Source organism: Triturus cristatus, chromosome 11 (genome assembly GCF_964204655.1).
Source record: "Triturus cristatus chromosome 11, aTriCri1.1, whole genome shotgun sequence".
NCBI classification, from domain to species: Eukaryota; Metazoa; Chordata; class Amphibia; order Caudata; family Salamandridae; genus Triturus; species Triturus cristatus.
In genome coordinates, this window is record NC_140594.1 from 579,101,443 (window position 1) to 579,129,213 (window position 27,771).

Genomic DNA, 27,771 nt, shown 5'->3' on the forward strand with positions numbered 1-27,771 from the left:
CCCAGGGAGGAAGCGCTTCAGTTTTTGTCCTCCTCCACTTCAAGCAAGCAGTGGAGATAATTCTGTCTCTGCTCTTCTCCTTTCCCAGCCACATAATAATTACTTCAGTCAACAGGGACAGGTTGTGGCCTCAGTTGACTTTGAAACTGGGAAACCAGGTTCAAGTCCCAGCGTCAGTTTGACATCTCGTGATTCTGGGCAAATCACTCAATCCTCATGAACCTAAAAAAACATAATATGACCCTCTGTAATTTCTTCTTGGCTGCCCGGGCCAAATTGTGTCCCCAATCCAAACCTGATTTTTACTGATCGATACATTTACCAGCAGACACAGGCAGACATCACTTAATTTGCCGAAAAATACAAGTGCTGGCTCAAAAGATTTTCCTAAGAGGTCGCTGCTGCCTTCAGGAGCCGCAGGTGCTGCCTACTGCAACTGCTGGTGAGGCTTCTGTCGTTCTGTCCCTTTGTTTAGAATAGTTCCTTTGTCAGCCCTATGGCTATTCACAGCATGGTATTAATCCCCCATCTAGACTTGAGCAGTAATAGTATGCCCTGTACTATTAATTTCAAGTAAGCAGTGAACAATACATTTTGAAGTGATGAATTGAGCGTGCATTTTTCCATTTCCAGTGTAAGTAGCTTGTCCAGTGCTGTTTTTTCTTTTCATTCAGGTATTTCTAGTCCAGAGTTTAGAATGGAAAGCAAACTTCAATTTCCAGAAAGCAAACAAAGAGATGTGACCAGATAGGACACTTGCATGCCTTTAATCAGAAGGACGCATGCTGGATGTTTAGTGCCTGGCCTGGCCATTTGCACACAAAACAAGCATTGGCATAGCCAATAGGTCTCGCCTTTGGGACCTTATAAGTGTTTAGCCATGCAACACTTGAATAACTAAATACTTATAAGGTCCCAAAAGCGAGACCTATTGGCTATGCCAAGCGGCTGTGCGGCCGCGAAAGTGAAAGTAATCGCGGTAAAGCGCGGCGCGCGCCCCCGTGCTCATGCACTGTAGCTCTAGGCTGGCCTGGTAGCACTTTTTAGAGCACTCTCAATAAGTCTCCCCAGACCAGCGCATGCGCTGGGTCAGGCGAGACCTAAAAACATAGTATGGAAGCCAGTGCGTGACTGCCCCTGCTCGGTGTGTGGTGGGGCTGAGAAAGGCATTGCGTGTTTCTGATGCTACTCACTCTTTTGTTGTGGCAGTGCCATTTTTTAACTAACAGGTTTTGTGTTTCTCTTAATTAGTAGTGCTGCACAGCAGCTGTAGTTCTTTCCAGCAAGCAAAATGTATAACAATCTGCATCAGAAATGTAAGCCCTCAATTTAGTCCTGCTGCTGTAGGCAGACCTTAACTGCTCTCTCTCTCTCTCAATTCGTAATACATTAAGTTGAAGAGCCCAGCACTGGAGGCAGATGTTAAGAGTCAGAGCAAGAGGAGTGCCAGATACTTATTTCCCTAACGAGTATCAGCGTCTGTGGGAATGGGGACAGAAGTGTTCAAGACATGGGCCCTCATCAGTTGTGACGTGACTCCTATTCCAAAGCAGCAGGTGTTAGGCTGCCGGAGCACTTGTCCTGAACGTAGGCTGCCGACGTGACTGATCCAGTTCCAAGGCCTAACTGGGGCTGTGTTTGATCGCAGTTGTGCACATGTTGGGATGTGTTAGGAACATGGTTGAGGCATAGCACCCAGAACTTTGCTGTTGTTGCTCCACGGTTTCTGATATGAAACAGATGCCATTAGCAACATGTTGAAGTGCTGGGACCCCAAATATTCCCACACAGGTATACATTAACACACACTTTAACTCCTAGCCTTGCCTTACCTCCTGGCGGGATTATCTTCAATAATTAATCATTTCTCTTGCAAATTTGAATTTTCTGGGTGCTCACCCTGAATTTTTCATATTTTACTGGGCTCTATCTTTTTGCTGACTGTGGAACTCTGTCCATTTTACCCACTTTACCCCTGCAAACCAATGAGAAAGTGCTTGTACTCCCCTTTCAACATAGTAAAACTATGATACTCCTAATTGGCATATCTAACCTATCTGTAGGACCCTAGTATATGGTACCTCCGTGTCCCCAGGACCTGTAAGTTAAATGTCACAAGTGGGCTACAGCACCCATTGTCCCACCCACTACAGTGACAGTGTAAACATGACTGCAGGTATGCCCTCTGTAACCTGGCTTTACAGTTTTAAACTACAAATTTGACCTCTTAAAATAACTCCAGTTGACAGGCACAAACCTTCCTTTGAAATATTATTACTTTACCCTTAAGTAGGCCTTATTACCTATAAAGCAGGGTGTATGGTATTTAAAAGTAGGAAATGTAAACGTTTACTGTTCCACATCTCCTTCTAGGGAAACGGCCCAAAAGTTATTTTCATTGTAGCAAGGCTGGCTGCTCCATACGAAAACACAGGGTTAACAGCTAATAATGTTAACTTTGGTTTGGAAGCAGCTAGAAAAATAATTCAAGAACTCCTTTTAATAGGTATTCAAAACCCAATTTAATCGTAAAATCAACTATTGTATAACTATTAAGAGAAAAGGTACTTTTAGAAAGGTGGCCAGCCTGAGGTCCCCAGAAGCTAATCTGCATTTTGCTGTCCCACTTTTGCCAGCCAGTTTGAATAGATGTGAATGAGGTGTGAACTTCTTCCCAGGACCAGAACAAAAGGCCTTGGACTTGGGGAGGTGTTGTTTTGCCATTGGTAGGATGGCCTGTACGTTGCTCCCAGGAACTTGATTACCTATAAAGAGGCCTACCCTGTCACAAGCAGCTGTAGCTAACAACCAGGCTGGCTTGTCTCCCCACCAGACCAGCCACAATCACAGTGGGCCTCTTGTTGACGTTACAGTGTCAGGTCCTGTTGTAGTGTCAAAACCTCCTTGATAGGTCTGGTGGGGTTTTTCATTAACACTGGGGGCACACTTCAAAGGAGGAAAACAGGAGGCGTAAACAGATTTTGTTTTTCTACTGTCTGGTTGCTGAAAACCCAGTGTTTGTTTTTCCAGATTTTGTCCCAAATGTTGTAGGCACAGAACCTGCCTTAAACTGGATTTTAGTATTTGATGTGGGAGGACACTAGGATTACAATAGTTCACTTCCCACACACACATCCAGCCCTCAGAACCCAAGTTTAGTATGGCCAGGACTTTTGCCATCTTGAAGATGCCCAAAGTGGGTAGGGTTATCCCCAAGAACTTATGTCCCATTGGTTAGGTCATCCCCAGGTGGCGTTCCCACTTACTCGCTCGTGCTAGGCATAAATGTGGCATCTCGGGGTACCCACTTCAGTCCACAGAAGTTAATCTGCATTTTGCTCTCCCACTTCTGCCAGACAATAATTAGCATTTGAATAGGTGTGAACAAGGTGTGAACTTCTTCCCAGGACATGGACAAAAAGCCTTGGGTGTGTGTGTCCTTGGCAGGATGGCCATTCGGCACGGCCCAAGAACTTGATTAACTTCAAAGAGGCCTACCATCTCTGAAGTTACTCTCTTTGAAGTCTGATCCTCCACAGGTGGAAGATCAAGGGAGGACTGAATCTGCTGGCTAAGCCATGAGACGAGCCGTGAAAACTTGATCTGCTCTCCCTGTTGTATCCACGACAAAGAAGTGGACTCCAAGGGTCATAAGGCTGGCCTCCTATTAAAGCTGCAGGGACACAACAAGCTACAAGAGGTTTTTTCCCACAACTACCGAGCTGACTGGTGCCAACTGTACCTGGACTCGATTCTACTGTTGGACTCTGCCTGCCACCCAGTGAATCTCTAAGTGCCTCCTCTGACGTCTTGGGAGGTTTAGAAGTGGACTCCTGTGGTGCACTGGGAGAGGAAGGGTCTAAAGTCAGAAAGTTAAGTCTTTGCTTTTACCAGGACAAACCTCATTAGTTTATCTGACCTGCGCTCCATTGCAGTCAGCGTCAAATTGTGTCTAGGTCCTGTTTCACTGTGAGAGTTGACTATCACTGGCACTTTGTTCTTCCTGGCACTTTTTTCTTAAAATTTTCTGGTCCCCCATATAGGATTTTTTAAATTCTATTCTATTTTTCAAATTTCTTTTGGGTTTTTCATTGTTTTGCATTTCAACTTTATTACTGTTTTAGTACTGCATAAATACTTTGCACATTACTTCTTTGTTAAACCAGCCTGCTCTGTCCATTAGGTTCTGGGGGGGGGGCTTATGTTAATTTTGTGACTTTGGCGGTTTACACTGACAAGGACTGTGATTATTACTTGAGGTGGATACTCACCCCTCTCAACTAATGACCCAAGTTATTACAATTTCCAACCCTTCAGGCTATAGCACCCTGTGTTTGTTAGGCTCAACAAGAGAGAGAGAGAGAGAGAGCACCCTCTATAGACAGTGTATAGAAAAGTAGAAACTGTTTTGCATATTGATGCCACATACAGTTATTCTCAAAATATCCCTAACAGTAACACTCAGGGAAACGCGTTAAATCTATTAAGTGGGAGTACGTCAATGCAAATTTGTGCCTAAAGGCTCAAATCAAGCCCTGGCTGGTGCTTGGAGTATGCAGCAAAAGGGGAGAGAGTGTTGTCAGGCAAGTATATAGCCACAAGAGGCCCCTTCCTGGGATTCATAGTATGACATCTCCGTAGAGTTTACCTTTATTTGGACTTCAGTGCTTCAGTCACCTAATTTTAGTCAGAACAAAGTATCATCCTGTAAAAGAGACTATGTAGAAGTAAATACCGCTTCAGCCATACACAAAAAGAATCACCTTTGAAGCGGGCTCCCACAATAGTGCATTTGCATTGACTATCAAGTCAGAGGAATTATCACAGAATACAAGGTCAAATAGTCACCTTCTGACCTTGAAGAGAGGTTAAAGGCATGTTTAATACCATGTGCCAGCCATCGTCCTGTCTACTCACCTAAGTTTCCAGTACAAATAGTTTAAATTCTATCCCTCCTAGTGTGCCAATGTAGTATCCCCAGGCAGACTTCCACACCCTCACCTAAGACTTGTTTCCTATTGGAAGCGCCTTCATCTGGCATTAGTGGCTCATGTAAGTCTAGTGGGGTATGGAAAGGGGTGTCGCTGAGATTGATGGTTATCTTCCTGCTTACCTTCTAGTCAGTTTAGCCTCTCAGCCACAAAAGCACTCAGGCAAGAGTTTCCTAATCAAGAAGTGAGTAAAACAGACTTACCACCCACCTCTTGAGGACCCTCTAGAAAACGTGAGTCGTAGATCCTACAATGATGGTCTTTGTCAGAAAAAGGAGAAGTGAACAGATGTACCTGGGTGAAACTTTGTAAACAGCCATTTGCTTTCAGCAACAATGCAAAAAGAAAAGTGAATTTCCATCTGTGCACTGTAAATGAATTTTACACATACGTTTTCCAAAGCTTGGACCCTTACTTACAAGCAACTAAATATATGAATTTTAGCACAAAGTGCTTCCAGGTGGCTAGGTAACATCTTTCACTACTAGAATGAAATTGCTAGTCCACACTGTCTAATGGCAACATGGTCAAACATTGGATGGCACTTTCCATGCACAACTTAACAGCAGTACCTTTCATCTCAGTAACTCGGCTATCCGTGAGCATGTCCTTTCTCCTCTTAGGGTGATGGGGCTGGGGCAAGGGGCAGCATTCGCTCAATTTCATCACCAATAACAGGCACATCGGAAGTATACAAAGAGGTCACGCATGGGTGCAGAAGGTTGTGTTTCTGCAAGGTGTTTTTCTTTCAATAAATATTGGTTTATCCTTTATATCTATACTTGATGGAACCCTCTGGAAGAAGTGCCCAGGCATGCATGCATGTTAGGAGGGATTCAGCCCTTTTAATCTCCCTACACCCGGCCAACAAAAGCCGGGTGTAGGGAGTTTAACCTGACGGTGTCACACTCTCAACACGCAGATAATGCAGGTTTATGCGCACCCACTTGCCTTTCTCTTGGGGAGCCTTGGCCAAGCAGTTTGTTTGAGGAAGAGCCTAACCATCAGTACATTCGGCATATAGCTCACTTTTGAGTTGCCTAGCGTTTAAGAAACGTGCAAAATGTTACCCTCCTAACCTTGGCATTACATTTCTATGGGTGCTTTAATGCTGGTCATAAATGTGCTGCAGGACTTGAGCCAGGAGTTCCCCACAGCAGGGAAATCATCTAACACTGTCCACCAGTGCCAGCTCATCCACTGCTCATCAGTTTTAGTTCCTCTCACCACCCACCCATACCAAGCTCTAAGACTGCTTTCCAGCACAAACTCCTTACATTCCCTGCACACTAGTGTTGACTCCTCAAAATTTCACAGCACATATTTTCCACAGTGCCTGCTGCTCATGTTATACACCAGTGCCAGCTCCTCACTTTACATCTGACAGCTTGCACAAATGCCACTGCTGACCATGTCCGCTGGTGCTTGCTCCTAACACTTCACATCAAAGCAAGATTCTCATGGTGCCCACCGATGTGCTAGAAGCTGCATAGGGGTGTGGGCGTCAAGTGCATATTTGATATTCATTCAGAGACTGATGATATTAAGCGTGAAGTTGACTGTTTACGGTACCTACTGCCTCCTCACCACTTCATCTGTTCTTTTGCAGTAACCATCATCCTGCCTGTGAATGGAGTCGGTCAGTCTAGTTAAGTTCCTGCTCGTTATGTCCTCCATTTTGGTGGCCTATGTGCCTGGAGCCTACGGTCAGCAAACAGGTGTGTATGCAAACATGAACCTTCCATGTGCACTATTAGACCATTTCTTCCTAAACCTCCAAGAGTGCTTTGTGTGAACAAAGCATGCACTTCTGCTACTTACACACACACACACACACACACACACACACTCAAGCAACTTCCTTTGTATCTTTCTTATGTTTTCCATGGGCATGCATGAGTTAACAATGAAAGGGGTAAGATCTGTTTCCATGATTCCCTTGGGGATCAGACTGTCATGTTCGAGGTTGTCAAAATCACCTGCCACCCCAGAAGGGTTAGGGGTTTGGGTGAGGTACTGTGAGCAAGCTAGGAATGGGGCCAACAGTCTGTGATGGTGTAGATGGTCCCTGCATTCTGAAGTCCGGTTGTCCTAACACACAGTCATATGTTTTCTAGTGGGAACCGTATAACATGGCGCCACCAACATTCTTAGGTCAGGAACTTATTTAACGGGTCTCCTGAGTAGTTCTAGGGCATGCCCAAGGTACCCCTAGTCACCTTCAAATAGCAACATCTGTGGTATGAGGGACACATCCTCCTCAGCATAATAGGAAACACCTATTTTTGTCTATAGCTTGTTGAAGATTCAACCTTCAAAAGCTTACCCCACTATAGTAATTACCTCTCTGAATTCCATTCACTACAATGGTGAACCAAATAAATATTCCTGCTAATTGCAGACCTGCTGTTACAGCACACTAAACATTACATGGGCTCCAAAATGCAGATGGAGATGTTACCTTTGTGGTTGAGCCCCACAATGCTTATAGAACTGAAATATTCTTCTCATGGGTCACTTTTACCAGCAATAGATGGTAACACACACTATTTCATTATTGTGGTAAGGGTGCCTTACCAGACCAGCACAGAGCTTATAATGACTTAGAAATACCTTTAACATATCAGGAACATCAGAATTGGTTCCAAGACGCCCTACCACACACACTAAATAACATACGACTGGGTCCCCTCAGCAATGACAGGGCTACATGGCCAGTATTAGCCAGCTGCACACCATATTTATATTTAGCACTGATTAATGTGTGTGATCTACATGCTCTCTTTACTGGTCTAATTCAACTTTATAGGCGTCTAATGCAGTTTGTTATGCATACAATAACAACTGCCCCAGCAAGGGCTGTTTAAGTTGTCTAGCCACAGTTAACTGTGCCTGTGATTAGTCCAATAACTATTAATGCTATTATGGGAAAGATTCCTACTAGACGGGAGGACATTTTTTTCTGGGCTGCACAAAAAAAACAGATAGAAGCAGCATTTACCCATACTGGACCTCATGATAAACATAGAATTCTCACAATACGCCTGCACCATTGACGACTGTGCAACATGGGAAACAGTTTTTGCTGCAATATATACCATAACTCATGGTACTGGTAACCACTTTGAGACAACCAGGCAATGCTGTGGCACAGGGTTAAGAGTCGCAGACAGATAAGCCACAGGCTTTTTCTCTCTTGAAACTGAAACTTGAAGAGATACTCGCTCGCTTCGTGAAGGGGAATGGAAAAGAATACCTAACATAAATCAGTAACCGTGAACCACTCGGCTTCTGGGGGAATTTGAAATAGGATCACAGCTGGGTTCAGTATCACAGGATAGCATGGAATGGCTATTTGGTTTATTTTTCAGAGGCCCTGACCTATTCTCCAATTCTTATTTGCTTTTTGCAAGACCATAATCGAAGAGGTGCATGGACTTCATATGACCTCGTTCGCAATGCCCTGTCTATCATATTCTCAATGGGCAAATCTTCCTTTGTGAAAATGGAGTACATCCGGACTTCGGAATCTTGTGAATTTAATTTGAACTTGGATCCAGTCCTTCTCACCCAGGCAAGAGGGCAAGAGGCAGCAGGTCAGCACATCAGTTAGCAGTCCCTACAGGCCAGCAGTCCAGTAGAGTGACAGTCCTTTCTGCAGCACAGCAGTCCTTCTTCCGGGCATAGTCTTCCACAGGTCCAGAAGTATACTGAAGAGTTGGAGTCTGAGGTCCAATATTTATACCTGGTGCCTCCTTTGAAATGTGAGAAGCCACTAGAGGTTTCCTTTTGAAGTGCACAGGTTTCCTGCCTCCCCTGCCCTGGCTCCAAACTATCTACAGGGGTATGCAATATTGTATATGAAGGCAGTACACAGCCTATATAGGTGTAAATAGGGCTGTGCCCAACTCCACCCTCCCATCCTGCCGTGATTGCCTATGCAGGCACACCTAAGCTCTCTGTTGTGTGTAGCTGTCTAGAAGAAATGTCCAACTACCAACTACACTCAGTCATGTGAACTAGAGATATGCTGCAGGCACTAAATTACTAAAGCATGAAAATGCCAACTTTCTAAAAGTCCCGTTTTCAAAAATGTAATAAAAAATCTGACTTCGCCATCAAAGAGAATTTTTCTTTACAATTCCAAAGATTCCAAAGACACCAAACATGAATTGTTTGCATGCTCCCACTTGGACGTTACAGCTTAGTAAGTGTAATGAGGTAGCTCCAATGTTATCCTATGGGAGAGGTAGGCCTTGCAATAGTGAAAACTCGTTTATGAGTTATTCACTATCAGGACATATGAAACTCGAAAGTACATGTCCTATTTTTAACCCTATTTTTGGGCTGTCCAGGTCGCAGGTGACTTATATGTATTAAAAAGGAAGGTTTGGGCCTGGTAAAAGGTTTAGTTTGCCAGGTTGAAATGGCAGATTAAAACTTCACACGCAGGCTGTAATGGCAGACCTAAGACATATTTACAGAGCTACATACGTGGGGGGCACAATCAGTGCTGCAGGCCCACAAGTAGCATTTCATTTACAGGCCCTGGGTACAAGTAGTACCACTTTATCAGTAACTTATACGTAAATGAAATATGCCAGTTGGGGATAAGCCAATGTTGCCATGTTTTAAGGATTGAGCACACACACACACACACTTTACCACTGGGTAGCAGTGGTAAAGTTCACAGAGTCCTAAGGACAATAATAACGGGATTTGAAAAATATGGAGGATTACGACAAAACGTTTGAGGGAAGACAACCCTAAGGCTGACAGGTTTAACACACAGCTTCTATTCTGCACTCATCTCTGCACACGTAGCAATCCCTATTGGTACTCATGTTGTTGTCTTTGGGTTACCACATCGGCCACCTCATCTCCTCACGGTCGTCACTGGTCAGCATCGGGATTGGGGCTAGGTGGATTTTGAATCTTGGGGCGCAACCACCTATACCATATATGTACAGTTCTCAGTTCCAAGACCACTTTACATATATGGGTCCAGTTAGCACTTGGCGGATCCAGTCAGATCCATCCTCTGTTACCAGATCTGTAAATGCGTTGACTCACTCTATATTTTTACCTTATTGAGCGCACTGCCACTGGATCGAGAGGGGTATAGTTCTTGTCGGACTTTGGTGCTCCCGCTGGACACATCTCTCTTAAATTTGAGGTACAGAAGGCTAGATTAAAGCATTTCCAATCAGGCGTATTGACCTGGTTAGAATGCACAGCACGACTTGTGCTCGCACTCCTTGCGGTGCCCCGGGTGATGCATTTTTAGGTCCTGAAGAAGGCCCCCCGACCCGTCGGGGCAATTTTATGGGGCTGAAACATGTCGACCGTTCACATGGACAATCCAGGGCGTTAAACTAATAACTCGTCTTCCCACGCACAACACTATTTTTACCTGCCTCCATTCCAAACTGAATAAAGGTACAGTTTAGGTAATATGAGGCCCGCCTTTTTAACTCACCTCACTTGAGCACTTCCACGTTCTCATCACTAATCACTACTGTAATAACCAGTGGTTTCTCCTCCTGGTGGAGGATAGCATACGAGAAAAAGAAACCCAATGATGATGCTGTTACATTTTTAATAAGGCGGAGAACCAAGATATACCGCCTCACGGCCTGTGTAAGTGATTGAGGGTTTTTATTGAAAGACGGCAAGTACATCGAACCCTGGTTACTCAGGTCAAGTGATCCATTCCCCGTTGATATTTTGTATTACGACAAGGAAGCTGAATGGATCAGAGCTCCTTCTTCCTCCCCCCTCTTGATTAGATATACGTAAAAGTAGTATGTTCATAATCAGAAAGCAAACAAAGATTCTTGGTTTAAAACGCTGTGTAGCAAGCTGCAGTGCTTAACACAGTGAATGATGTGTGTGACACCAGGCGTCCAACATATATTATACATAGGGCCACTGGAAATACGCGGCAGGAGAGCACCAAATTATGCAGTAGGTTTGACTGAATTATGCAGCAAGAAAAGGCAAAATTATGCTGCACATTTTTCGATACTATTACTTCATTGTTTTGTAATTTTTACACATGGTAATACAGTCTGGGCAAAGATCTCACCTCATTAGTACCACCAGTTTAACAACCACATACAGAAAAAAAGCAACCGAAAGATGAGCAGTTGACTTTTGGAAAAGGCCTTTCACTGCACGGAAACCCATTTCGCCACGTTTTTAGTGTCTTATCATCCGTTTGAAGTAGAATCCAATTTTGTTTTCGAAAGTCTGAAGATTATGCTGCAGAGGATAGGTTATGTTGTAAATGTGGCAAACCCATAATTATGTGCAAACCTCACATAGTGCCAGCGGCCCTGATTATACTTGGTTCTACTGTAAAGCCCTCTGACACCTTTGGGTAAAGGCCGCGCTCTATAAAACTGCAGTCAATAAATAAATAAATATACTTGGCCTGCAAGCTTACCCCCTGCTCTCTAAATGGGGGAAGCGGATGCCGCTGGCACTTTGCGCTGGCGCTGCGCTATGGAGGCGAAGTTATCGGCCAGACCTGAGACACTGTATCGATAGGCCTATTAGGGATGGCAAAAACCACTTCTACTGTGTCTGAGAAGGTACAGGGATACGTACAAATTGCCTGAAGTAGGCTCCAGTTCTCTACTTTTCTCCCACCGAAGTAAGAATCTTACTAGTATCTGCTACTTAAGAGGCTCAGTATTTTCAATAGTTAAGGTTTAGCGAGCAACAGTATAAAGAGCCCTTTGTCCCTGGACAGGTTACTCCTATTCAGTAGGCACTATTTGAGCACCTGGGAGCTGGTCCTGATGACACCAAGTTTTTCAAGTTTTATTTATTTATGTCACGGAGCTCCGAGGAGGTCCACATAAAAATCTCAAAATTACATACGTGTACATAAAAAAAGGTTCTATTTTACAATTAAATGCACACAACATATAGAAACCACTCCGCCAAGAGATCTAACAAGCATATAAGATATCCAAGGTTCTAAAAAAACTTACATTTACCAATTTCCTAGCAAGCAGCTGGTGACACCATGTCTTGTGACAGTGGAGGGGAAAAGTGTAGGGAAGGCTGGGGAGGAGTTCTTTTTGGAACTTGATTAACTGAACTGACAGCGCCTTGTCTCCAGCAGTTGTAGGCAAGAGTAGCTGCTCTTTATTGTTAAAATAAAAACGTATAGGGAGGTAACCAAGTACTGGTCAGGTTGCAGGCTGTTTGAAGCACAGTATTCTAGTTCACATGTTTTAAGCTAAACTCATGGGGGCATATTATCAAGCCAGGTGATAAAATTATCGCCGCTTTAGCGGCAGAAAACTGCCGCTAAAACAGCGATAATGGGCTTGATAATATGCTCTATGGAATTCCAATTGAAGCCCATGTTAGATGTGAAGGACATCTAACCTGAGCTTCAATTGGAATTCCATAGAGCATATTATCAAGCCCATTATCGCCGTTTTAGCGGCAAAAATTTTATCGCCTGTCTTGATAATATGCCCCTTAATACCGTAGACCGAACTTCCAGGAAAGGATTCTTAGTTTCACCTTTTCGGCTACTCCCTTTTTAAATGACCTCCTCCCCCTATTTGTATCCCACTTAAAGCACTTGCTGCAGTACTCTCCGGTCATCCTTGTGGTGCTGTGTACATGTAGCTATGACTTTAAGCCTTACCTGTTTGTGCCAAATGTTAGGTACTCCCATCTGGCTGTTGCTCCTTTCAGTTCTGGAACTTAGACTACAAAGCACCCTTTCTATCTCTATTCACTGCATCATCAATTACCTACATTGTTTGAAAAACTGTGAAAACCTTCCTTTTCTGCTGGTCACCAGCCCTATTTTGTTCGGTCCCAGCAGAATGATTCCACGGGTAAAATTGTATTGTATTGTAATTGCATTTGGAAAAGGAGATTTTTAAAGTTTGTTTCATTCGGTCTTGACCCAGCATCGAAAGCAGGCATGACAGTGGGGTAGAGGCTTTCTCGGGGGGTCCTATCCCTATGGAAGAGGGTGTTCCTGTTGGACAGGGCCGGCTTTAGGGCAGTGCGACTGGTGCGGTCGCACTGGGCGCTGACCTGTGGAGGGGCCTCTAAATTCAGGGGAGGGGCTCTGTATTTAGCAATAACTTATGACTGGAGAGATGAGGGGCACTTTTGCCCAGTGGTAGTGAGATAATCCGGGAAGGCGGTCATTGTGTGTGGGGGCGCCAAAAATGATTCTCGCACTGGGCGCCACCAACGCTAAAGCCGGACCTGCTGTTGGGGGCAGGAGCCTTGGGGCCATCGTCCACAGGACCGGTCGGTTCGATCTGGAGAGCATTAATCTTACATGAGCAGATGGTCTCGGTCCCACGGAGGTGTCAGGAATTAAATAACCTAGTGTGATCCACGTAGAATGGGAGCACTTGCAGCCTTTTTATTTCCTAAAAGATTAGCCCACCCATTTCTTCTTAGCCACTGTTATAATTATGCTTTCTTGTCTTCAGTTTCTATGTTGTGAATTCCAGTGAGGTTTTTCAGTCTTTTTCAATGGTTTCAAAACTTTTAGAAATTAGTGGATCAGTGCTATTTATTCTGCTTTGTGCCATACATATTCACTGGGATGTTGCTTTTCTATGCTTATAAATACATTTGCTTTCTTTTCCTTCTTTCCCTCATCTATTCCGCTTGCCAGTTATCCTTACATTCTAACCTGCTCCTAACTGCTTTCTTAGTATCCTTTTCATTGAATTTGCTCTTTAGAATATTTTTTTCAATTCCCTGTCTGTTTCATTTCCAGTGATCAAATCCCTCTTTCCAGCAGTCCAGTCCCATCCCATGTTAAGGATGTGCACGAATGGGGATATATTTGCACCCCATTAGTGTTTGATTGTAGGAGGTAAAAAGGTAACAGTGGACATTTAACACACCTCCCTGCACTTCTGTTCTTCAGACTGATGGCAAGGATTTTCCGAATGAAGGTTTTCTACTTAGGACGTGAGAGACATATAGTGGGGTGCTTGGTGCTCAGTAACTGCAAGCCAGAGACACTCTGTCCTTTTCTTTTCTTGAGAAAGTATTAATATATTTATTTTTGTATGTTTGATCCGGGCCCGTTGCTGCTCTACCTGCTCAAAGGGGAGAGGTTTGCTATGAAATTAATATACATACTGTTAGTTATAGGGACTTTGGGGGGCAGCAAACTGTACTGCTTTATTGAGAAGCAGCTAAGGTACTACAAGTATCTCCTGCAGAGTGGCTTGGGTCATTTGCCTGTATAGTTCAAGTTCATTTTAAATTGTTGATCCCTGTCTGTGAGATTTTTGTTTTATTTGGAAGCTACCTCCAGGACCTGTAAGCATTTATGTTTACCTAGCATGCGAGTAAGTCTTTGTTTTCTTAAAGCAGTGTGAGAATTGTGTTCCTTCAATGCATTAGTAACAGTTGTGAATCTTTGTGTTGCTTTCAGTGTGCATTATTATATTGCTTTTTCCATCTTTGGGAAAAGACCAAGTACAGCTCAATATGTCGCCATTATTTGTAGCCGTAGAGCCAGATTTTGTACTCGGGCAAAGTCACACAAAATGATGGAAAGTGTTGCCAACTCTTGAAAGGATATTTACTTTCTATTGCAAAAGGTATTTTGGCCTAAAAATATGCCATTTTCTCTGCACAAATAGTGAATTGCACTGATTTGTGCCACTTTGCGTCAAGGGAGTGTTTCTTAGGTGTAACTTGGTGTGTCAGAATAAGCACCCATAGTTTTTGATGCAAACTCCCAGCTACTAAGATAGGTAGACCAGGCTTTGCATAAAAACGATGCCCCCTTGAAGTAGGCGCTAACGAGGAGAAGTTATTTAATTTTTCTAGACATACTGTTCAGCAGATATACAATGAGACGAGTGTTTAAGAATTTGCCTATTATAGTACAGAAGAAGAGGCCACAGTGGCAGCATGAATTTCATCAAAACACATCACCCTAAATGAACCACATGAATCAATCAGAGTTCCAATTCAAAAGGAAATGTTATCATTATTTAGCATGAAACGAATAATCAAAATCATTTGCATGAAATGTGCTCCGAGAAGAAGTGAAAGAATTGTGCACGGAGATGTGCTCATGTGAGGGTAGGAGAATTTTGCAGGGTATACAGTCTATTTACAAAGACCTGTCTGGTCAATACAATAATCAAGGTCGATAAAACACACAGTTTTGATGAGATACTGCCAATGAATCACTGTTATCCAACTGTAGGTACAGAGCCAGTACAGGTAAGTAGGGTACAGTCGACGTTTCGACCCCAAAATAAAGATGAGCATTTAATCCTTAGACAGGGGTCTTCATCAGGACAGGGGGGAGCCACCTTGTTCCACAGAAATCATGTTCATGGAAAAGATCAGATCAATGGGCCATCAGGCTCCAATGTCAGAGGGACGAGTCGTCTCCAGATTATTTAAAGGTTAATGCTCCACTCAGTGATCCTGGGGCTGTATCTATTTCAGTGTGCAGGCCCTGAAAGGGTACATACACCAGTTTTTGCCTGGAGCCAAAGGCAGATAACATGGAGCAGTGGCTGTCTCTTCATGTTCCTGAGCTGTACTGTCCACCACTCATAAACATACTCATTGATGTTCTGAGTTAATGTACACACTTAAAGCGGAGCAGTTTCACCACAACCAGCTCATGGACCTCTTTGTTTGGCGCTTGGGCACTGAACATGCTCATCAAATGGCCCTATACTTCCGTTTGAAAGGATGTATCTCCTATAGTCATGCTTTTTAGACCATCTTTATATAAACCTAAGAAAAGGAATGTTGAGAGTAATGTTTTATGGGAGGACATTGATACTGGAGACATTCATTTTCAAACTGATCTTTGTTACCAAACGCCTGATACCCAAGATTTCAGAAAGCAAAGCTCTGTCCCACTCTTAATGAAAGAGGACGGAGTTATGGAGCTGCTGCTTGCTCTCGATACAGACACTGCACTGCTCAGAGTTCAGCTGTGAACCTGCTGGCTACAACACATCAACATGCATCGAACAGTGAGCTGAAACCATATGATGCGAGCCATGTTACCAAATTTGGAGTAGAGGTTGGTCCCAACAGTACCGTGACCTAGTGGATGGTCCCAAAGGCATAACAAGTGTCTTAGCATGGCCCAAGTGGGTCTTAGCGGGAGCACCCGGTGCTTAGAGGTACACACTTAATTGATACTGTTTGACATCAGAGTGTGCCAAAGCATTAAAAGTGCAGCAAAATCTAGTGTTTTCCAGTTTCTACTAAAAAAGAAATATGCAGAAGGGGCCATCTTAGAAACAGACTTAGAAACAGATAAAGCCATGTATTTGGGAGACCCAGTAAACCAAATATGCTTGTCATGCTGAGGGACATTTGCCTCCCTTGGTGTGACACCGATCACAAGAGATTTGGGAGTCGGGGATTTATCCATGGTATGGGTGAAGGCCATATACTGTGCTGGGAGACTTCAAAGCCATTCCTAGTTGGTTGTGGCAGTGAATATGTTGGAAGGCTCAACGCCATGTCCAGTGCGATCTGGAGTAGAGAGATCAAGGGTAGGTGGTTTTGAAAGATCAAGTCATGTGCAGAGAGATCACCAGACATGACTCAAGGTCATTGTCACTCATGTTCTGGATGCAGGGGAACTGGGCAATGAGTGTGGCTAAAGCCCCCCGTATCATAGCCCTTTAGGAACATATACAACGTGTGCATTGTGGGCTCTGGAGATCTGAAAGAGGGATTGCCAATAGTCCATCCCCTGTACCCAGACTTTGCTTTCCTTGGCCTGAAGACTTGGTGGAAAGGAGGATCAAGAAAAGGGGTGAGCTGAAGTGAACCCTATTTGCACAGAATTCGCTGTGTGTGGTCGAATGCATGTCTGGCATGGACAGGGGGCCCAGCAAACATGCACTGGGTGCAGTCGAAGGCCATGCTCTGTGCCCAACTCTCATGAAGCAGAGAGTCTTGGTGCAGATCATGCCAAAAGCCACATCCTGTGACCAGAGCCTGCTTGAGTCATCCGAAAGGCTTGTCCTGTGGATTTGGGGGTAGAAGAACTGGGTGTGGAATAGGAACATGACTGAAGGTCGCACCTGGGCCCCAAGGCAAATTCATTACAGATGAGTCTGTGTCCAGTGGGCCTTTCAGGGTATGGGTACTTGGACATTCAAGGTACCTCTCAAAAGGTTTTTCCCACCGAAGTAAGAATCTTACTAGTATCTGCTACTTAAGAGGCTCAGTATTTTCAATAGTTAAGGTTTAGTGGACGTCGACTGAGGAACATGGCGGCCGCAATGTGAGCGGTCGCGGGAGTGCTCCTTGATCTCCCCTGAGATGGGCAGATAATCGGGAGGGATCCGAGTAACTGCCAACTAAGAATTAAGTAATGGTATCCTAGCGACTGACCTGTTTTTTTGCGTATTCGTTTTTTGTTGGCGATGAGACGGGACTTCAGGTGCTGCCGCTCTCCCTTCCCCTCCGCGGCCGAGGCATTCGCGCTGGACTCTCAGAGCGAGGGCGGAGCAATCATCGAGGGCCCGCGCTGGATGTGGGAGGCGGCGGCGGCAGTTCGTGGAAGCGGTGTCTTGCACTCGCTGCTCCGGAGATCGCTGTGGGGAGGATCAGTTCAGTGCCTGAGAGTCTGCTATTTGGCGGCGTTGAAGGTAGGGGGAGCCCGGTCAGCGCGTATTGCCCGGACCGAGGCCTCCGAGGTCTCCGAGGGGTTTCTTTCTTTAGTGCGGGGGTTCCCCCTTTTCCTCAGCGAAAAGCCAGAGATTCATACAGAGTCTGGCGAAGTGTGCACCCGAGAGAAGGGGTTGCCTGGAGGGCATTTCTGCTGCTTGGGAAAAGGAGGTGTTTGCTCCTTAGACTGTATGGAGGAAAGAGACATCTTCTATGAGGGTGTTTCTCCCCCCAAAATAAGTCGATACACACTCCGAGCAAGTGCGGCACACTTAGCTGCAAATAAAGATATTATTCACTTTTCCCAGAGGGCTCCACCCCCTCAGGCAGCCGCACCAGGTCCAAAAGGAGATCACCAGACAGTTTCGGGGCAGCATAACCAGGCAACAACAGATCAAGTTTTATCCAGGGAGTCTTTTTCTGCTAGGCAGTCGCAAGTGAAGCCAAGAGCTCAGGAAAGAAGGAGAAAAAAAACAGCAATTAAAACTAAAATTACCCCTTCGCTGAATACTTTCTATCAGGTAATTTCATTAATATCCTCAGCTAAATCGCCTCAACTGCCAGACATCATGCCCAGTCCATCACAGGGGGGTAGGACGGTTCCTCCTTTAAACGACAGGCCCCATCCATCCCCTGTTTCTCCTCGGTTGTCTCCAAAATCAAGGTCTAAGGAGAAGCTGGGAAGATCAGCTAAGAGTAAGGCAGCTAAATCGCCTAAAACAAGTGTTCTAAAATGTCAATCTCCCGAAAAAGCCACCCCGAAGCTACCATCGGATGTCATGGCAGAGCAGGATATCCACCCAGAGATTGATCTCTCTAATAGGTTCTCTGTGTTAGAGGACCAAGAGGGGGTGGGTCGTAATAAGGGTCAAAACGAGGGCCACGATAGATCGGGAGATGATACAGAGCAAGGAACCACTCAGGGAAACCCTCCCACCATAGCTACCCCAGTATCAAATACACGGAATCTAGCCAACCTGTTATTGGCCATGAGAGATGAAATGTCATCAAGGTTTTCAACCTCAGAATTAAATCGAGCTGAGATGGCTACGAGATTTACAGTCTCTGAGACAAATCAGGCAGCTATTCGGGTTTCTTGTGAGGTGTTAGCCAAGAAAATGGAAGAGATCACAGCAAGAACTGAGACACTCGAGAAGGAAATGCCAAAGCTGAAAGATTCCTTAGAGGCCGTTACAGCGAAGGTAGATTCTCTGTCCATCCAGAACAGAGAGTTGAAGGAGGACCTGGAACGGCTTGAGAACCACTCAAGGCAAAACAATTTAAAATGATTAAATGTCCCTGAGGCGATAGAAAGAGACGATCTAAAGGGCTTTGTAATTAAACTGTTAAAGGATACAGTCCTCAAGAGCCAGCCGAACATCGACCTGAATTATGAGATTCAAAGGATCCATAGAGACCCCTTCAAAAGAAGGATAGAGAAACAAAAACCGCGCAAGATTTTGGTAAATTTTCTATCATACTCAATCAAGGAGCTTATTCTTACTGCAGCATTAAAAGAAGGGACTATCTCCTCGCCTTCTACTGATTTTCCGGCCTTTTCCTTCACTATAAGATCTGACATCTCCCACATAACTGCCACAAGACAGTGGGAGTTGGGGAAGAGACTGGAAGAAATAAATAGCCTGGGGGCAAAAGCACAGCTTAGGTTTCCAGCAACCCTCCGGGTAATGTGGAATAACCAGATGCATTTGCTGAGATCTGTGGAAGAGGTTGACATATTTATTGCTAAAATTCGACAAGAAAAAAAGGGTGGTTAACAAGTGCGATATTCAGGCCTTAAGTTTAGGGTCGGTCTTGCGATATAAGCAACACGAAGACGCTAGGATATCAAATATTTTTTTTTTTTTTGACAGGGGAGATCAAGAGGGAGCTATACCCAAAGAGGCTTAGCTTAATGGAAGGGTGGGTTCCTCAAGGGTTGGGAAGAGAGAGCGAGGGGAAAGGGCACTCAGGGGAGGTTATAGGAGTAGGGGGGGAGGGTTCACAGGGTGGGGAGCAGATAGGGAAAAAAATCACACAAAAAAAGCCTCACCTCACCAAATTAATCATTTTACTAACAGATAAAGTTCTAAGAAAGAGAATCCATCATCTGGTAATATATGGCCACAACAGGTAGGGCGAATGATTGCCGTAAAATTTATTATATTTCTTGGAATTTAAATGGTCTGAGATGTGAACGTAGACGAAGGCTGATTTTAAAGTATCTAGAGCTTGCTCCAGCACAGATATGTTTACTGCAGGAGACACATTTAAATTCAGTGGAATTTCAAGTACTTTTCTCCAAAATCTCATGGGTACAGTGTTTCTGTGCTTCACAACAAGCAATAAACTCTCGGGGGGTAGCTATTGTTGTTAAAAAGGGGGTTCCCTGTAAGATTAAGTCTGTCCAAACGGACCATTCAGGTAGATGGGTTACTGTCCTCCTGGATCTAGGGGGAGTTGAAATAACATGTTCATCTTACTATGGCCCGAAACTGGATGATCCATCATATCTGGTTAAACTACAGGGAAGCCTAATTTCAGCAACCCCTCCGTTGATAGTAGGAGGTGACTTTAACATAAAGCTTGACCCAGTAAAGGATAGCTCTAGGTTAAGTCATATTACAACAACTCCCAAATCACGTAGAGTCATGAAAAACTTAATGTTAAACTTGAATTTAGCTGACTTGTGGAGATTTAAGGAAGGAAACACCCAGGGATACACCTATTACAGTAAAAAATACGGTCACTCCTCACGGATCGACTACCTATTGGTGAATAAAGAAGCATTAAACAACGCCACTAGTATAACGATACTACCAACTCACCTATCAGACCACGCACCCCTATTAGCAGTCTACGTAGCATGTGTCAATCGTCCTCAGGCAAGATGGACATTGAATAGAGCAATGCTAGCAGATTCTGAGATAATCCAATCTATAAGTAAGTCCTCTATAGAGTTTTTTTTTCTTTTAACTTGGGATCAACTTCTATTGACCAAGTATGGGACGCCTATAAAGCTAACTTGAGAGGCGTATTACAAGTTCAAATAGGCTATAAGAACCGCCTAAAGACCCAAGAACTGTATGCTCTTGAGGAGAAGATCGGCACTCTGGAGATTGAAAGGAGGAATGCCATAATTGGAGATACAGGGCAATTAGTTAAGATAAACGGTAATTTAGAGGAGGCCAGGAAAAATCTTAGAACTTTTTTAGATCAAAAATGTAAAGCACAATGGCAGGCCAGAAACATGGAGATGTTTGAGTATGGAGAGAAAGCAGGGGCAATCCTGGCCTGGAAGGCCAGACTAGATAGGGCAAAGAATGATATTAACGAACTTGTAATAGATAGCAGTGGAACTAAATCTAACGATCCGGAGGAAATACAACAGGCTTTAATAACATTATTTTCAGATTTGTATACAGAAGATCTTAAACCCACACAAGACCAGATATCACAATGGTTAGTGGATAAATCTTTACCAATTTTATCGGAGGCCTCTAGGGAAGCTCTGGATGCCCCTATTACCACAGAAGAGATATTGGCCCAAATAAAGCGGGCAAAAAACAAAAAAGCTGCAGGGCTTGATGCCCTTCCTAACGAAGTATACAAACTATTACAAGACGATCTTCTTCCAGTCCTACACAGGCTATTTAATTCAATATACTGTTCTAATGGGGAAATCCCGAGATCATGGAGTGAGGCCACGATAATGTTAATCTTAAAACCAGGGAAAGACCCTTTACTGGCAGACTCCTATCGTCCAGTCTCCCTGCTAAATGCAGATTATAAAATATTTATGGGGATATTAGCAGGAAGATTGGCGAAACTGGCACCCAGCCTAATTAATCCCGATCAGAAGGGCTTTATACAGGGGAGGGTAATTCAAGATCAAACCCAACTGCTGATTGGCAATATCGACCTAGCGGAGGCTAGAACTGATCCATTGGCCGTGGTGGCAGTCGATGCAGCCAAGGCATTTGATCATGTGTGTTGGAGATATCTCTGGGGTGTCTTAGAGGCAATGGGAATTGGCCCCGTTTTTGTGAGGACTATCAAGCATTGTTATCTAGGAGCTTCATCCAGAATCCTCTTGAACGGCTCACTTTCCCCTAGCTTTCCAATTCAGAGAGGGACCAGGCAGGGATGTCCCCTGTCCCCCCTGTTGTTTAATCTCTATATAGAGCCCTTAGCTCAAACAATTAGACTGGACAGAGATATCATCCCATTTAGATCATTAGGATATGAATGCAAACTGGCACTCTATGCCGATGATGTGATAGTCTATACCAGCGATCCAGAGCATACAATTCCATACCTGGTCTCCATGTTGAGGGAATTTGGCAAGGTTTCAGGCTACAGCGTCAACTCAGATAAAACTGAAATAATGTGTTGGAACACCATATACACGAGAGGCCTCATAAGCAAGGAGTTTAGGTATTTGGGTATTAAAATAGTTAAAGACCTAAATAAGATTCCTTCTTTAAATCTTGGGAAAATCGAAAAAGAAATAGACTATCTCTTTGCTAAATGGAAGAACCTCCCCTTGACAATATATGGCAGGGTTAACCTTGTTAAAATGTCTGTACTCCCTAAATTGACCTACCTATTCAATGCAATCCCTTTAACATTCCCTGGAAAAACTATAACTAAAATACAGGGTAAAATTGGTAGCTTTATATGGGGTCATAAAAATGCCAGAATGTCATGGAAAAAGCTTAGGAGGAAGCTCCTTAAGGGTGGACTAGCCTTACCTGACATAAACTGGTATCTGATGGCTTTTCAGTTTAAAGGGATAAGAATGCTATTATCTCACCCCGAACAAACATCCTGGGGGAGAGTACTGGGAGAAATGGTTACGGCTGAAGGTGCCAACAGTCAAGAAGGGTTTTTGTACAAATTTGGTACTCCAAGGTTTTTTAAAAAGGTTCGGCTAAAGGTATTGAAATCAGCATTACAAACCTGGTATAATTTAAGGAGGATATGGGGAATTGGATATTTCTCGGACTTTGCTCCAATATGGGACTCGCCTGGGACACCGCCCCTTATGTGTGATAGTCTGGCGATTCCGATCAAAAATTCAGGTATGGAGCGATGGCTAGATCTAGTGGACTCAGAGGGCATTCTACCGTGGGCAGCTCTATCAGCCAAAATAGGCCCCACCTTTTCAAGGTTTAAATATCTTCAACTGAATAGCTGGTATGAGTCTGAAAAAGGCGATATAGGAGGAAAAGGGGAATTAGAACAGCTTTTTCAAGATCCGTCCCCAAAGAAGAAAGAAATAGCCTTATGGTATGCCCAAATCCAAGACGCTGAGGAAGCCAGGATCCCCTCCCCAATTTCAGTTTGGAATGACTCACCTTTGGCCGCCCAAATTGAGGAACTACTCTATCCATCATTAAAGACGCTGTATAAATACATAAAGCCTGCTCCCTTGAAGAAAAACCATTTTTATGTAATAAACAGGCTATACTATACTCCGGCTAAAATAGCCAAATTTGCTCCTATTCCGCCCCCAAGGTGCCCAAGATGTAGTCTCACAAATGCAAACGACATACACATTTTTTTTCAGTGTCCGGTGTTAACCACATTTTGGAAAGGAGTGGGGGAAGTGTTGACATCTATTCTGGAGGTGGATATAGTTGTAGATCTCTCTTTGGTGTTCTTTGGTAAAAATGAGTCTACTGATGGTGTACCTTCACAGAATCATATGGCCTTAATATTATATTTAATCATCTTGGCAAGGAGAGAAATATGTATCAAGTGGAAGGACAAAACCCCCCTGGTAATGAAGATTGGCTCAGAGCCGCCTTTAAATCGGCACGATTAGACCAAGATACCGGAGTAGACAACCAACCCAGTACTTGGCAACCATTGATACGTTGGGCACAACAAAGGTATTTGATCTGATGGATTAAGGCAATATCCCCAAAAATGTTTCCTTTCCCCATGGTCCTATGATTACACCAGTCCTCCAACACGGGAGGAAGGCCATGGGGCCTAGACAGAAACAGTGAGCCAAAGAGGCCCTCAGGAATCGAGAACAAAACCTGGCTTGTCAAATCTGTGGAAGTTTTTGGTGAGATGAGGACAAAAAAAAAAAAAATAGTTAAGGTTTAGCGAGCAACAGTATAAAGAGCCCTTTATCCCTGGACAGGTTAGTCCTATTCAGTAGGCTATATTTGAGCAGCTGGGAGCTGGTCCTGATGACACCAAGTTTTTCAAGTTTTATTTATTTATGTCACGGAGCTCCGAGGAGGTCCACATAAAAATCTCAAAATTACATACATATACATAAAAAAAGGTTCTAGTTTACAATTAAATGCACGCAATATATAGAAACCACTCCGCCAAGAGATCTAACAATCATATAAGGTATCCAAGGTTCTAAAAAAACTTACATTTACCAATTTCCTAGCAAGCAGCTGGTGACACCATGTCTAGTGACAGTGGAGAGGAAGAGTGGAGGGGAGGCTGGGGAGTAGTTCTTTTTGGCACTTGATTAACTGAGCTGACAGCGCCTTGACTCCAGCAGTTGTAGGCAAGAGTAGCTGTTCTTTATTGTTAAAATAAAAACGTAAAGGGAGGTAACCAAGTACTGGTCAGGTTGCAGGCTGTTTGAAGCACAGTATTCTAGTTCACATGTTTTAAGCTAAACTCATGGGGGCATATTATCAAGCCAGGTGATAAAATTATAGCCGCTTTAGCGGCAGAAAACAGCGATAATGGGCTTCATAATATGCTCTATGGAATTCCAATTGAAGCCCATGTTAGATGTGAAGGACATTTAACCTGAGCTTCAATTGGAATTCCATAGAGCATATTATCAAGCCCATTATCACCGTTTTAACGGCAGTTTTCTGTCTTGATAATATGCCACTTAATACCGTAGACCGAACTTCCAGGAAAGGATTCCCAGTTACACCTTTTTGGCTACTCCCTTTTTAAATGACCTCCTCCCCCTATTTGTATCCCACTTAAAGCACTTGCTGCAGTACTCTCCGGTCATCCTTGTGGTGCTGTGTACATGTAGCTATGACTTTAAGCCTTACCTGTTTGTGCCAAATGTTAGGTACTCCCATCTGGCTGTTGCTCCTTTCAGTTCTGGAACTTAGACTACAAAGCACCCTTTCTATCTCTATTCACTGCATCATCAATTACCTACATTTTTTGAAAAACTGTGAAAACCTTCCTTTTCTGCTGGTCACCAGCCCTATTTTGTTCGGTCCCAGCAGAATGATTCCACTGGTAAAATTGTATTGTATTGTAATTGCATTTTGAAAAGGAGATTTTTAAAGTTTGTTTTATTCGGTCTTGACCCAGCATCGAAAGCAGGCATGACAGTGGGGTAGAGGCTTTCTCGGGGGGTCCTATCCCTATGGAAGAGGGTGTTCCTGTTGGACAGGGCCGGCTTTAGGGCAGTGCGACTGGTGCGGTCGCACTGGGCGCTGACCTGTGGAGGGGCCGCTAAATTCAGGGGTGGGGCTCTGTATTCAGCAATAACTTATGACTGGAGAGATGAGGGGCACTTTTGCCCAGTGGTAGTGAGATAATCCGGGAAGGCGGTCATTGTGTGTGGTGGCGCCAAAAATGATTCTCGCACTGGGCGCCACCAACGCTAAAGCCGGCCCTGATGTTGGGGGCAGGAGCCTTAGGGCCATCGTCCACAGGACCGGTCGGTTCGATCTGGTGAGCATTAATCTTACATGAGCAGATGGTCTCGGTCCCACGGAGGTGTCAGAAATTAAACAACCTAGTGTGATCCACGTAGAATGGGAGCACTTACAGCCTTTTTATTTCCCTAAAAGATTAGCCCACCCATTTCTTCTTAGCCACTGTTATAATGATGCTTTCTTGTCTTCAGTTTCTATGTTGTGAATTCCAGTGAGGTTTTTCAGTCTTTTTCAGTCTTTTTCAATGGTTTCAAAACTTTTAAAAATTAGTGGATCAGTGCTATTTATTCTGCTTTGTGCCATACATATTCACTGGGATGTTGCTTTTCTATGCTTATAAATACATTTGCTTTCTTTTCCTTCTTTCCCTCATCTATTCCGCTTGCCAGTTATCCTTACATTCTAACCTGCTCCTAACTGCTTTCTTAGTATCCTTTTTATTGAATTTGCTCTTTAAAATATTTTTTTCAATTCCCTGTCTGTTTCATTTCCAGTGATCAAATCCCTCTTTCCAGCAGTCCAGTCCCATCCCATGTTAAGGATGTGCACGAATGGGGATATATTTGCACCCCATTAGTGTTTGATTGTAGGAGGTAAAAAGTTAACAGTGGACATTTAACACACCTCCCTGCTCTTCTGTTCTTCAGACTGATGGCAAGGATTTGCCGAATGAAGATTTTCTACTTAGGACGTGAGAGACATACAGTGGGGTGCTTGGTGCTCAGTAACTGCAAGCCAGAGACACTCTGTCCTTTTCTTTCCTTGAGAAAGTACTAGGCTAATATATTTATTTTTGTATGTTTGATCCGGGCCCGTTGCTGCTCTACCTGCTTAAAGGGGAGAGGTTTGCTATGAAATTAATATGCATACTGTTAGTTATAGGGACTTTGGGGGGCAGCAAACTGTACTGCTTTATTGAGAAGCAGCTAAGGTACTACAAGTATCTCCTGCAGAGTGGCTTGGGTCATTTGCCTGTATAGTTCAAGTTCATTTTAAATTGTTGATCCCTGTCTGTGAGATTTTTGTTTTATTTGGAAGCTAGCTCCAGGACCTGTAAGCATTTATGTTTACCTAGCATGCGAGTAAGTCTTTTTTTTCTGAAATCAGTGTCAGGATTGTGTTCCTTCAAGGCATTAGTAACAGTTGTGAATCTTTGTGTTGCTTTCAGTGTGCATTATTATATTGCTTTTTCCATCTTTGGGAAAAGACCAAGCACAGCTCAATATGTCACCATTATTTGTAGCCGTAGAGCCAGATTTTGTACTCGGGCAAAGTCACACAAAATGATGGAAAGTGTTGCTAACTCTTGCAAGGATATTTACTTTTTATTGCAAAAGGTATTTTGGCCTAAAAATATGCCATTTTCTCTGCACAAATAGTGAATTGCACTGATTTGTGCCACTTTGCGTCAAGGGAGTGTTTCTTAGGTGTAACTTGGTGTGTCAGAATAAGCACCCATAATTTTTTATGCAAACTCCCTGCTACTAAGATAGGTAGACCAGGCTTTGCATAAAAACGATGCCCCCTTGAAGTAGGCGCTAACGAGGAGAAGTTATTTAATTTTTCTAGACATACTGTTCAGCAGATATACAATGAGACGAGTGTTTAAGAATTTGCCTATTATAGTACAGAAGAAGAGGTCACAGTGGAAGCATGAATTTCATCAAAACACATCACCCTAAAGAACTACATTAATCAATCAGAGTTCCAATTCAAAAGGAAATGTTATCATTATTTAGCATGAAACGAATAATCAAAATAATTTGCATGAAATGTGCTCCAAGAAGAAGTGAAAGAACTGTGCATGGAAATGTGCTCATGTGAGGGTAGGAGAACTTTGCAGGGTATACAGTCTATTTACAAAGACCTGTCTGGTCAATACAATAATCAAGGTCGATAAAACACACAGTATTGATGAGATACTGCCAATGAATCACTGTTATCCAACTGTAGGTACAGAGCCAGTACAGGTAAGTTGGGTACAGTCGACGTTTCGACCCCAAAATAAAGATGAGTATTTAATCCTTAGACAGGGGTCTTCATCAGGACAGGGGGGAGCCACCTTGTTCCACAGAAATCATGTTCATGGAAAAGATCAGATCAATGGGCCAGCAGGCTCCAATATCAGAGGGACGAGTCGTCTCCAGATTATTTAAAGGTTAATGCTCCACTCAGTGATCCTGGGGCTGTCTCTATTTCAGTGTGCAGGCCCTGAAAGGGTACATACACCAGATTTTGCCTGGAGCCAAAGGCAGATAACATGGAGCAGTGGCTGTCTCTTCATGTTCTTGAGCTGTACTGTCCACCACTCATAAACATACTCATTGATGTTCTGAGTTAATGTGCACACTTAAAGCGGAGCAGTTTCACCACAACCAGCTCATGGACCTCTTTGTTTGGCGCTTGGGCACTGAACATGCTCCTCAAAT

At 43.7% G+C, this 27,771-nt stretch overlaps 1 protein-coding gene across 2 annotated transcripts in view; it reads left to right on the top strand.

The window, feature by feature from the left end:
- The window catches only part of LOC146785119 (uncharacterized), a 578,200-nt gene that overhangs the window by 33,759 nt on the left and 516,670 nt on the right, over positions 1–27,771 (top strand). For both annotated transcript variants that reach the window (XM_085633808.1, XM_085633809.1), the window contains exon 2: positions 6,601–6,709. In XM_085633808.1, the coding sequence (XP_085489934.1) occupies positions 6,622–6,709 (88 nt within the window). In that variant the 5' untranslated portion in view covers positions 6,601–6,621. The remainder of the gene's footprint in view (positions 1–6,600; positions 6,710–27,771) is intronic.